The sequence below is a fragment of the Siphateles boraxobius genome, unplaced genomic scaffold, assembly GCF_051911475.1.
Source record: "Siphateles boraxobius isolate OS27281-9 unplaced genomic scaffold, OSU_SipBor_1 7, whole genome shotgun sequence".
Classification (NCBI taxonomy): Eukaryota; Metazoa; Chordata; class Actinopteri; order Cypriniformes; family Leuciscidae; genus Siphateles; species Siphateles boraxobius.
Genome location: NW_027509197.1, coordinates 39,601,813 through 39,615,000, shown reverse-complemented (window position 1 = coordinate 39,615,000; position 13,188 = coordinate 39,601,813). Strand labels below are relative to the sequence as shown.

The 13,188-nt window shown below is 41.8% G+C and overlaps 1 protein-coding gene across 1 annotated transcript in view; it reads left to right on the top strand.

Annotated features, from left to right (window-relative positions):
• Nucleotides 1–13,001, top strand: part of lrrc63 (leucine rich repeat containing 63) — a 22,487-nt gene extending 9,486 nt beyond the window's left edge. The window contains exons 6-10 of the mRNA XM_077217181.1: nt 6,068–6,166; nt 6,245–6,381; nt 9,549–9,632; nt 10,878–11,108; nt 12,628–13,001. Of these exons, the coding sequence (XP_077073296.1) occupies nt 6,068–6,166; nt 6,245–6,381; nt 9,549–9,632; nt 10,878–11,108; nt 12,628–12,817 (741 nt within the window). The 3' untranslated portion in view covers nt 12,818–13,001. The remainder of the gene's footprint in view (nt 1–6,067; nt 6,167–6,244; nt 6,382–9,548; nt 9,633–10,877; nt 11,109–12,627) is intronic.
• Nucleotides 13,002–13,188: the final 187 nt, after the last annotated feature.

The following is a 13,188-nucleotide window of genomic DNA, read 5'->3' as shown; positions in this document are numbered from 1 at the left end:
GAGAGTGTGTGTGTGTGAAGGACTCAGCGTCATGGACTGCCTCACGCGCGGAGGAACCAGCCTCAGGTTCAAGGTGTGTGTGTGTGAGAGTGTGTTTGTGAGACTCAGCGTGCTGGACTGCCTCACGCGCGGAGGAACCAGCCTCAGCTTCAAGGTGTGTGTGTGTGTGTGTGTGTGTGTGTGTGTGTGTGTGTGTGTGTGTGTGTGTGTGTGCGAGAGTGTGTGCGAGAGTGTGTGCGAGAGTGTGTGCGAGAGTGAGTGTAACATGTGAGTGTTAGTGTAAGTGTGTGTGTGTGTGTGTGTGTTTGTGTGCGTGTGTGTGTGTGTGTGTGAGAGTGTGTGCGAGAGTGTGTGTGTGTTTGTGTGTGTGTGTGAGTGAGTAAGTGAGCGTGTGTGTGTGAGTGACTGAGTGAGTGTGTGTGTGTGTGTGAGTGAGTAAGTGAGCGTGTGTGTGTGTGAGTGAGTGAGTGTGTGTGAGAGTGAGTGAGTGAGTGTGTGTGTGTGAGTGAGTGAGTGAGATTGAGTGAGTGAGAGTGAGTGTGTGTGTATGTGTGTGAGAGTGAGTGAGTGAGTGATTGAGTGAGTGTGTGTGTGTGTGTGTGTGTGTGTGTGTGTGTGTGTGTGAGAGTGAGTGAGTGTGTGTGTGTGAGTGAGTGAGTGAGTGTGTGCGTGTGTGTGTGTGTGCTAGAGTGTGTGCGAGAGTGTAAGTGAGTGAGTGTGAGTGAGAGTGTGTGTGTGTGAGAGAGTGAGTGAGTGTTTGAGTGAGTGTGAGAGTGAGTGTGTTTGTGAGTGAGTGAGTGAGTGTGAGAGTGAGTGAGTGAGTGAGTGAGTGTGAGAGTGTGAGAGTGTGAGAGTGAGTGAGTGAGTGTTTGAGTGAGTGTGTTTGTGAGTGAGTGAGTGTGAGAGTGAGTGAGTGTGTGAGTGAGTGTGTGAGTGTGTGAGTGTGTGAGTGTGTGAGTGAGTGAGTGAGTGAGTGAGTGAGTGAGTGAGTGTGTGAGTGAGTGAGTGTGTGAGTGAGTGAGTGTGAGCGAGTGAGTGTGTGAGCGAGTGAGTGTGAGTGTGTGAGCGAGTGAGTGTGTGAGCGAGTGAGTGAGTGTGTGAGTGAGTGAGTGTGTGAGTGTGTGAGTGAGTGAGTGTGTGAGCGAGTGAGTGTGTGAGCGAGTGTGTGAGTGAGTGAGTGAGTGTGAGTGAGTGAGTGTGAGTGAGAGTGTGTGTGTGTGAGAGAGTGAGTGAGTGTTTGAGTGAGTGTGAGAGTGAGTGAGTGTGGGAGTGAGTGAGTGTGAGAGTGAGTGTGAGATTGAGTGTGAGAGTGTGAGAGTGAGTGAGTGAGTGTGTGAGTGAGTGTGTGAGTGAGTGTGTGAGTGAGTGTGAGAGTGAGTGAGTGTGAGAGTGAGTGAGTGTGAGAGTGAGTGAGTGTGTGAGTGAGTGAGTGAGTGAGTGAGTGTGTGAGTGAGTGAGTGAGTGAGTGAGTGAGTGAGTGTGTGAGTGAGTGAGTGTGTGAGTGAGTGAGTGAGTGTGAGAGTGAGTGTGTGAGCGAGTGAGTGTGTGAGCGAGTGAGTGAGTGTGTGAGTGAGTGAGTGTGTGTGTGAGTGAGTGAGTGTGTGAGTGAGTGAGTGAGTGTGAGTGAGTGAGTGAGTGTGAGTGAGAGTGTGTGTGTGAGAGAGTGAGTGAGTGTTTGAGTGAGTGTGAGAATGAGTGTGTGTGTGAGGGAGTGAGTGAGTGAGTGTGAGTGAGTGTGAGTGAGTGTGAGTGAGTGTGAGAGTGAGTGTGAGAGTGAGTGAGTGAGTGAGTGAGTGAGTGAGTGAGTGTGTGAGTGAGTGTGTGTGTGAGTGAGTGAGTGTGTGAGTGTGTGAGTGTGTGAGTGAGTGAGTGAGTGTGTGAGTGTGTGAGTGAGTGAGTGTGTGAGTGAGTGAGTGTGTGAGCGAGTGAGTGTGTGAGCGAGTGTGTGAGTGAGTGAGTGAGTGTGAGTGAGTGTGAGTGAGAGTGTGTGTGTGTGAGAGAGTGAGTGAGTGTTTGAGTGAGTGTGAGAGTGAGTGAGTGTGGGAGTGAGTGAGTGAGTGAGTGAGTGTGAGAGTGAGTGTGAGAGTGAGTGTGAGAGTGAGTGTGAGAGTGAGTGTGAGAGTGAGTGTGAGATTGAGTGTGAGAGTGTGAGAGTGAGTGAGTGAGTGAGTGAGTGTGTGTGTGAGTGAATGAGTGTGAGAGTGAGTGAGTGTGTGAGTGAGTGAGTGTGTGAGTGTGTGAGTGAGTGTGTGAGTGTGTGAGTGAGTGAGTGAGTGTGTGAGTGAGTGAGTGTGTGAGTGAGTGAGTGTGAGAGTGAGTGAGTGTGAGAGTGAGTGAGTGTGTGAGTGATTGAGTGAGTGTGTGTGTGGGTGAGTGAGTCTGTGAGTGTGAGTGAGTGAGTGTGAGTGAGAGTGTGTGTGTGAGAGAGTGAGTGAGTGTTTGAGTGAGTGTGAGAGTGAGTGTGTTTGTGAGGGAGTGAGTGAGTGAGTGAGTGTGAGTGAGTGTGAGAGTGAGTGTGAGAGTGAGTGAGTGAGTGAGTGAGTGTGTGTGTGAGTGAGTGTGTGTGTGAGTGTGTGAGTGTGTGAGTGAGTGAGTGAGTGTGTGAGTGTGTGAGCGAGTGAGTGAGTGTGTGAGTGAGTGTGTGAGTGAGTGAGTGAGTGTGTGAGTGAGTGAGTGAGTGTGTGTGAGTGAGTGAGTGTGTGAGAGTGAGTGAGTGTGAGAGTGAGTGAGTGAGTGAGTGTGAGAGTGAGTGAGTGAGTGGGTGTGGAGTGAGTGTGTGAGTGAGTGAGTGAGAGTGTGTGAGTGAGTGTGAGTGTGTGAGTGAGTGAGTGAGTGAGTGAGTGCGTGTGTGTGTGCGTGTGTGTGCGAGAGTGTGTGCGAGAGTGTGTGCGAGAGTGTGTGCGAGAGTGAGTGAGTGAGAGTGTGTGTGTGTGAGAGTGAGTGAGTGTGAGTGAGAGAGTGAGAGAGTGAGTGAGAGAGTGAGTGAGTGAGAGAGTGAGTGTGTGTGTGAGTGTGTGAGTGAGTGTGTGAGTGTGTGAGAGAGTGTGAGAGAGTGAGTGTGAGAGAGAGTGAGTGAGAGTGAGTGTGTGAGTGAGTGTGAGAGTGAGTGATTGAGAGTGAGTGTGTGAGTGAGTGTGAGAGTGAGTGCGTGAGTGAGTGAGTGAGTGAGTGAGTGAGTGAGTGCGTGAGTGAGTGAGTGAGTGAGTGTGTGAGTGTGTGAGTGAGTGAGTGAGTGAGTGTGTGAGTGCGTGAGTGAGTGAGTGAGTGAGTGCGTGAGTGAGTGCGTGAGTGAGTGCGTGAGTGAGTGAGTGAGTGCGTGAGTGAGTGAGTGAGAGTTTGAGAGTTTGAGAGTGAGTGAGTGTGAATGAGTGAGTGAGTGTGAATGAGTGAGTGTGTGAGTGTGTGAGTGTGTGAGTGAGTGTGTGAGTGAGTGTGTGAGTGAGTGTGTGAGTGAGTGAGTGAGTGAGTGTGTGAGAGTGAGTGAGTGTGTGAGTGAGTGAGTGAGTGAGTGAGTGTGTGAGTGAGTGAGTGAGTGTGTCAGTGAGTGAGTGAGTGTTTAAGTGAGTGTGTGAGTGAGTGAGTGAGTGTGTGAGAGTGAGTGAGTGTGTCAGTGAGTGAGTGAGTGTTTAAGTGAGTGTGTGAGTGAGTGAGTGAGTGTGTCAGTGAGTGAGTGAGTGTTTAAGTGAGTGTGTGAGTGAGTGAGTGTGTGAGAGTGAAAGAGAAACAAACATATGTTCTAAGAACATTGTGTTAACGTTCCCAGTAAGTTATGAAAATGTTATTTCGGAATTTTCTCTGAACGGATCATTGTAATCTATATCGAACATTCCATTTGATCATTTTGAAACATTATGAGGATGTTACTTTTGAATTTCTCTGAACGTTCCAAAACAAGTAGTAACATTTAAAAATCGTCCAGCTAAATCATTTCAGACAAAAAGGTTCCATGAATGACGTATACATGTTTTTGTGGATATTATTAAAGACGAGATCACTTTGAAGGAAAGTTTTATTAATGTGACGTTTGTTCATAACTATGCCAGATCATTCCTTGTCGGATGTGATTTCAGTCATATTTGCTTGATTGTGACTAAAGCTCAGTTGAATATGTTCAAGCTCATAATACGTGATGATAGAAGGCGCTATATAAATAAAACTTGTTGTTGTTATTATAATTATGTAATGGTGCCTTTGAAGCTGAAACTAGTTTAGACCAGCTTTAAAACCTGATGATGTAATAATTCTCACTGACCAAATTCTGAAAACTATTTTTATAACTGAAGCTTGTTATTGAAGCAAATGCTCAGTGCAGAAATAACTTAATGTTCGCTGTGAGTGTGAGGCAATAATACTGTCAATCATCCGTCATGATGTGTGTTTGAGGTCAGTGACATCATCGCTCGCCCCTTATTTCAGTATAAAGTCAGACTTGAGTTCCTCTGTCCATGTAAAGACAGATTGTGTTCTCAGTCTTCAGTCCTGTGTGTGTGGACAACAGATCTTCTGTAGGAGAAGCTTCTGCATCCACACAAAGAGCTTTATGTCTTTAGGAAATGAAACATTCGGATTAAAACAGGAAGTAGAGCATGTGCACTTCCCCTCTTGGCTCATTTATTTTTATATGCAGTTTAAGGAACTGTTTTTGGTCACATCTGTAATTGTGTTTTGTTGACTGAAAGGAGGTCAAAATGACATATTTAAGTGTTGTTTCCTTGAATAAACATTTCTTTATGCCTTAAAATATCTTGAAATGTAGCTCGACACCAGTGGCGGCTGCTGTCTTTCAGAGAGGGGAAGCTCATGTTCGGCCTACGTCATAAAAATTGTTCATTTATTTATACTTAAATATTTATATATACAGGTGAAACTCGAAAATGTAGAATATCATGCAAAACTTCATGTATTTCAGTAATTCAGATTAAAAGGTAAAACTAATATATTTAGTATATATAACTATATACATTAGCATGATTATACTTTTCAGAGGGCCGACATTTCTGTATTTAAAATCCTTTTTTTTATTGATTTCATGTAATATTCAAATTTTTTGAGATTTTGAATTTGGGGTTTTCATAAGCTGTAAGCCATAATCATCGAAATTATCAATCATCAAACTTTTGCATGATATTCTAAGTTTTCATATATATATATATATATATATACTGAATGAATGAATGAACAAACGATCGAGAAAAAAAAGATATTAAACTCTACGGAGGAAATGTGGGAATGAGGTTAAACTGAAACAAGGAATGTTGTGTGTATAATTGTGTAAAATATATGACGACTTTTTATAATAAAAAATCGCTGTCAATCAAAAGGAGATCCTCCAATCATCACGCCCAGAAGCCCAGAGTCTAGCCCCGCCCACTCCTCATTCTCCCCAGAGACTGAGCGTCCGTGGGCGGGGCATAGTCGCAGATTTATCCAATGACCGTCAAGTTTCGAAGCACTGGAAAAAACAGTTCAAAGCAGCGCCACCGAAGTCACCGGACGCTCGGCTTCAACAGGGAAATGCACTGACGCTCCGGGAATGAATGAAGGAAATCGAGTCTGATATATGAAGCTGATTCTGAACTAACTCGTCTTCGAGATGAACGTCTTCTAACGCATTTTTAGTCAATAAACTGTTAACACAATAGTACACATTTGACCATTAATTTTTTGACATTATAGGGGAAGCCGAGCTTCTCTTGCAGTCTTAAAGAAATCCCCAGTGCTCGACACCCTTGCCTCATTTAGTATGTGCGGTTCTATGAATATGCAAATGAGCCCCGCCTCCACTCACTCACTCACTCAGAGATCCACTCGTTGACGATCACACGTTGATCTGATTGGTTACAAGGTAGTTTGTGACGTCAGAAACACCAGCGATTTCAAAGCGTGTTTTTGAGACTGTCTTTGGTTCACTGCAGTTTTTAGGAGAAAATACTCAGCAATGCTGTCGACTTATGAATTTACACATGGTTTGTCTTAAAGCATATTAAAAACACCACATAGACACATAAACAACATTAAAAACTGGATTTTCACCACAGATGGACTTTAAGATTGTGTTTTCCTGCAGGCTCATTTCATCTGTGATCTTCCTGACGTGACGTCACTGTCTGAGCGTCTCCAGTATCTGAACGTGTCCTTCAATGACCTCACACACGTTCCTCAGGAGGTGCTTCAGTTACTTTAGTTCTGTTTCCTGTCATGATTCAGATCACGATGTTTGATGTCCCTCCTCTTCCTCTTTCAGGTGTGTGATCTTCATCAGCTGCAGGTGTTAAAGATGAGGAATAACCCCATAGAGGAGCTTCCCGCGCACATCAACAAACTCCACAAACTCCAGACGCTGGTCATCTCCTTCTGCAAGATCACACACCTGCCTGACCAGTGCGAGAAACACACACACACACGCTCGCACACACACACACACACACGCTCGCACACACACACACAGACACACACACACACACACATATACACACACACACACATGCACACACACACACTAACACACTCACATACTCTGTCTCACACACACACACACACACACACACACACACACACACACACTCACATACTCTCTCTCACACACACACACACACACACGCGCGCTCACACACACACACACACACACACACACACACACACACGCGCGCTCGCACACACACACACACACACACACACACACATACTCTCTCACACACGCGCACACACACACTCACACTAACACACTCACTCACGCTAACACTCTCACATACTCTCTCTCTCACATACATACACACACACACTAACACTCTCACATACTCTCTCTCTCTCTCACACACACACACACACTAACACTCACACTAACACTCTCGCATACTCTCTCTCACACACACACACAAACGCATGCACAAACACACGCACTCACACTAAAACACTCACATTCTCTCTCACACACACACACACTAACACTCACACTAACACTCTCACATACTCTCTCACACACACACGCATGCACACACACACACACGCACTCACTCTAAAACACTCACATACTATCTCTCTCACACACACACACGCAAACACACACACGCACTTACACTCACACTAACACTCACTCACACTAACACACTCACATACTCTCTCGCACACACACGCACTAACACTCACAGTAACTCACACACGCTCGCACACACACACACACACGCACTCACACTCACACGCACTAACACTAACACACTCACTCACACTAACACTCACATTCTCTCTCTCACACACACGCACACACACGCACTAACACTCACACTAACACTCACTCACACTAACACACTCACATACTCTCTCGCACACACACGCACTAACACTCACAGTAACTCACACACGCTCACACACACGCACTAACACTAACACACTCACTCACACTAACACTCACATACTCTCTCTCTCACACACACACACACACACACACAAACACACACACACATGCACACGCGCGCGCACACACACACACGCACTTACACTCACACTAACACTCACTCACACTAACACACTCACATACTCTCTCGCACACACACGCACTAACACTCACAGTAACACACACACGCTCACACACACACACACACACGCACTAACACTAACACACTCACTCACACTAACACTCACATACTCTCTCTCACACACACGCACACTCACATACTCTCTCACACACACGCACACACACGCACTAACACTCATACTAACTCTCACACATGCACACGCACACACACGCACTAACACTCATACTAATTCTCACACATGCACACACACACACACACACACACTGACAGATTTGTGGGGGTGTGTTTGTACGAAGCGTTTTAGGAAGGCTCGGCTGAGACTTAACTTTATAAAGAATATCTCTTAGGTTTGACACTCTGAGTTTGTAACTCTGTAACAGCTACACAAACCACTACAGAAAAAGGAAAACAAGAAACCGCATCATATGATCATATGAAAAAGATCAAAAAGATGGTCTCTTTAAAAAAAAGACACTCAGCAGATTATTGCAGAAGTGAAAGCACTTAAAACTGAAAGTTTAAAAAAAGTTATAGATAAAAGTTCAAATCTATGTCGGACCAAGTTGTGTTCCAGATTTGAAGTTGATATCACAAAAACTGAGCCGCTAAAAGTTAGCGCAATGTCTAAGTTCATAACGGTTTTCACAGGAGGAATTTTGACTGTTTAAGGTGATGATGATGATGATGATGATGATGATTAGTAAAATATGTGATCAAGAAAAAACATAATTAATAAAGTCCGCCAAAATGACTCTGACAGTTAACAGGCTATATCACCATTTTGAATTTTACACAAAAAAATCTGCTATTTCTGTTAGTCGTTTAAATCTTCAGCAGACGTTGGGTCAGGTGATCTTTATTTCTGTGTTTCCAAGGATATCCCCTCGAGATGAACCATTCATTTCTGAGGGGTCCCTACAGTAAAAAGAAACCAACATCATAATAGAAAATCATAATTAAAGTAAATACAATACAGTAAAAAGAGATGATTTGAAAACATAAAGAGGTTATAGATCTGGGGCCGTATTCACAACACATTTTAAGGCTAAAAGTAGCTCCTAACTGGCGAATTTAGGAGCAACTCCTAAAAATAATGGGCGTGTCACTCGTAACTTTAGGACTCCTAATTTTTTTGACTAAGAGTAATTCACGAAGCATTTTAGCCCTAAAAGTAGCACCTAAGTCTGGGACAGCTTAAAAGAAGTCGAGAGGACTCCTAACTCACTAAGACCTATTCACAAACCGCATTTTGTGGCATTTCACGTTGCGATGTTTTGAAATGCGTATGCGGCGGCTACAGGAGCTCCCAATCACGAGGGAACAATTTTGCATTGTAGGCATAACTAGGGATGCAACAACGCCACCAACAACAACCAAAACTACTCACTGCATGTAAACTAATTGTAACATTTCATTGTGAATCAAATTAAAATGTTCTTCTCTTTGCAAACGTAGGCAGAGGCATAGTGACAGATTAATTCAATAATGTTGCAAAGATATTGCATCAATCCATATGTTTCATTAGGCTACTAGGCTATTTGTTTTTCCTTACTCTTTATTCATTTAGGCTATTTATTCAGTTATTCATCATCTTCCGTCCTTCGCACTACTTGTGTAGCGCACGCATTCTCAGACCTGTCACCTGTCACTCATCATCATAGGGGAGGTGTTTGGAATCATTCCCGCGTTACAATCATCAGCCAATCAAGGTGGTCACTTCAGTCAAGCTCGTGCATGAGTAATGACGTCATCCATAGCAACGAAGACTCACTCTTAGTTTAGGAGTTGTCATTTTTCTTTACTAAGAGTAGGTCTGAAAGGCGTTGTGAATAACTTTTAAGAGAAAACTCCTAGCTAAAATATTTTAGTGCGATTTAGGAGCACTCCTAGTGGTAAGATAAAATTCTTTGTGAATACGGCCCCTGATGAAACTGAACCGCTCAGTATCATGATGTTCTGCTGCTCTGCTTCACTCTCTCTCTCCGTGTGTGTGTGTGTGTGTGTGTGTGTGTGTAGGCTGTTCTCTCTGGCCTGTCTGCAGCATCTGGACGTGTCCTATAATCTCCTCCGATCCCTCAGCAGTGACATCAGACACCTCAGGTCAACACTTCATACCAAATCATTCATTCACACCTAATGTTTATTAACATTCTTAAATAAATAAAAAATCTGTATTTTTGTCAAAGCTAGAATTTGTTGTTGTTGTCTGATGTATTTTGAATTGTCTGCTTTTGCAAATTATTCTACATAAATTTGCAGAAACAAGACAAGTCACCACTAAAAGATATGACTGTAATCACATACTATTTATGTCAGAAAATTATTTATCACAAATGATTAATTTTTTTAGAACGAGATTAAAAAAAATTAAATGTAGAAATTTTCAGATTTATGCCAGTTTTGTTGATTTTATTTGCCAATATCTATAAAAATGCTCTCTGTTGCAGTCACGCGTGTGTGTGTGTGTGTGTGTGTGTGTGTGTGTGTGTGTGTGTGTGTGTGTGTGTGTGAAAGTGTGTGTGTGTGTGTGTGTGAAAGTGTGTGTGTGTGTGTGTGAAAGTGTGTGTGTGTGTGTGTGTGTGTGAAAGTGTGTGTGTGTGTGTGTGAAAGAGATAGAAAGTTTGTTCCACTTTATGTTTTTATGCTCTAAAACCAGACCTTAATTTAAATGTTGAAATTTTCAGATTTATTCTGGATTTATTATTTATTTTTTGACAAACAAAATGCAAAAATGTCTTTTTTTTTTCATTTTCCCATTCATTTTCAATGTGGACCCAAGGACCTTAAACGGCAAAAAAAAAATGTACACACCTTTAGAACAACCAAATCAAGCCCAGATTTTTTGTGCATGTTGAGATAGATTATTTAGGAAAAGTTACAGAGATTTACTGATTACAGATTCAAGCCCCTGATTAAGGTAACAAGGAAAAGTCCAGTGGGGTCCACTCGCACACACGCACACACACACACACACACACACACACACACACACACACACACACACACACACACACACACACACACACACACACACACACACACACACACACACACACACACACACACACACACACACACAGGCTCACATGCAGTGGGGTCCACTCACACACACACACACACACGCACACACACACACACACACGCGCACACACACACACACACACACACACACACACACACACACACACACACACACACACACACACACACACACACACACACACACACACACACACACACACACACACTCACATGCAGTAAAGGTCCACTGGACCACAAGGAGTGATTAAGGGTTAATCTATAAGAGTGTTCAGTGTGTGTGTGTGTGTGTGTGTGTGTGTTCAGGTCTCTGAGGTCTCTGAACGTTGAAGGGAATCAGTTAGTGGCTCTTCCCGCCGGTCTGCTATGTGTGTGTGTGTCGGAGCTCAGGCTGTCTGGGAATTACACACACACGTTACTGTGGAGCGAGAACAGCTGCAACTCTCCACAGACGCTGCTGCACACGGCCGCACACACACTCACACACACACACACTCTCACACACCTGCCGCCCGCCGCACAGCTCATCCTGCGCAGGTAAAACACACACATCACACTGTCCTTCACTACACACTCTGAGAATGTTATAATGCAATACTTTTTAATTAGTACAGTATTCTGATTACACACACACACACACACACACACACACACACATATATTATATATACTGCTGTTCAAAAGTTTGTGATCGCTAAGATTTTTTATGTTTTTAAAAGAAGTCTTTTCTGCTTACCAACGCTGCATTTATTTGATTTTAAAAAACAAAAAACAGTAATATTTGTCAAACAATTATTTTAAATTGTAATAATTTTTTCTGTTTTATTATATTGTATAATATAATGTATTCCTGTTATCAAAGCTGGATTTTATTCTTAATATATATATATATATATAAACACAATTCTTAACTATTCCTAACTTTTGACTATATTTATTTATATATACGGTCAGAAGTTTGGAATAATTTAAAAGAATATTTGTGAAAGACGTCTCTTCTGCTCACCAAGCCTGCATTAATTGATCATAAATACAGTAAGAACTGTAATATTGTGAAATATTATTCCAATGTAAAACAGCTTTATTCTATGTGAATATATAGTAAAGTGTAATTTATTCCTGTGATCAAAGCTGAATTTTCAGCATCATTACTCCAGTCTTCAGTGTCACATGATCCATCAGAAATCACTATAATATGATGATTTTGCTAAAAAAAAACGTTTATTTTAATTATCAATGTTGAAAAGTTATGTGAAAATGTTCAAGATTCTTTATTGAAGAAATCAATACTTTTATTAATCAAGGATGCATAAATTGATCAAAAGTGACAGTGAAGACATTTTTAATGTTTCAAATAAATTAAATGGAACTTTCTATTCATAAAAGAATCCTGAAAAAAATTGTACATGACTGTTTCCAACATTGATAATAATCATAAATGTTTCTTGATCATCAAATCATCATATTATAGTGATTTCTGAAGGATCATGTGACACTGAAGACTGGAGTAATGATGCTGAAAATTCAGCTTTGATCAAAAATATACAAATTTTAATAAAATATATTCAAATGGAAAACAATTATTTTAAATTGTCATAATATTTAACAATATTACTTTTTTTGTTGTTGTTGTATTCGTTGGTGAACAGAAGAGACTTCTTTTAAAAACATTAAAAAATCTGACCGATCCCACACTTTTGAGCGGTAGTGTAGACTAGTTCATCTCGATTTGATTTGAATTGTAGTAAACAGGATGTAGAATTGAAACATTTCTAACATGAGTCGTTCACATTCAAAAGCATCACTTTCAGGCAGCTTTAAAAAACCAGTGGGCATCACAAATATTACTTTTTTGAGGAAATGAATCAATGAAATTGAAAGTGAATCAATCACACTTTTCTCAAGCGTAATTTAGATTGATTTAGCATTTGCAGAACGTCAGCATTAGAATATCATTTTCCAAAACTTGAATATGTATGTATTCTAACCTAGACTTGTTGGACGGTTCTAGTGAAGTAATAAACATACTGTATAATGTTTGTGTGTGTGTTCTCAGAGCTGGTGTATGTGAAGCCTGTTCAGGACCCATGTTCGGCCCGGGTCTGAAGCTCATCCGTCCCGTTCACGGTGTGTGTGGGCTTCAGTTTGTCCCGGTCATGTTCCTCTGCTGTTCTCCTGTGTGTCTCCACAGATTCAAGAATCACAAGCAGCGAGTGTTTGATCAGACAACACGTTTATTCTTCTGATGGAACTGCACTTCTCTAAAACACTTTCACAGAAAAAACATGTCAAATACTTTCATTTTGATTTGTTTTGAACTTCTTCTCGAGGCCAAATACCGTCAATGTGTTTATCTAGCGCTTTATGCTCTACACTGTTCCACAGCAACTTTACAGCATATGGAAAAATAAAAGGAAATCTGTTTTTGTATTTGCTCTGAAATTATTTAAAGAATATTTTCTCTCAGAGGAAGCATCATATGAATCAGTCGTCGTAAAGTAGATAGTTTCAAATAATTAAGGTATAATTTGACTGACTAAACATGATTCATGTTAATTTAGTGAAGAACCTTTTCATTTATATGCACCAATATAATAATACATAGTCATAAACAGCA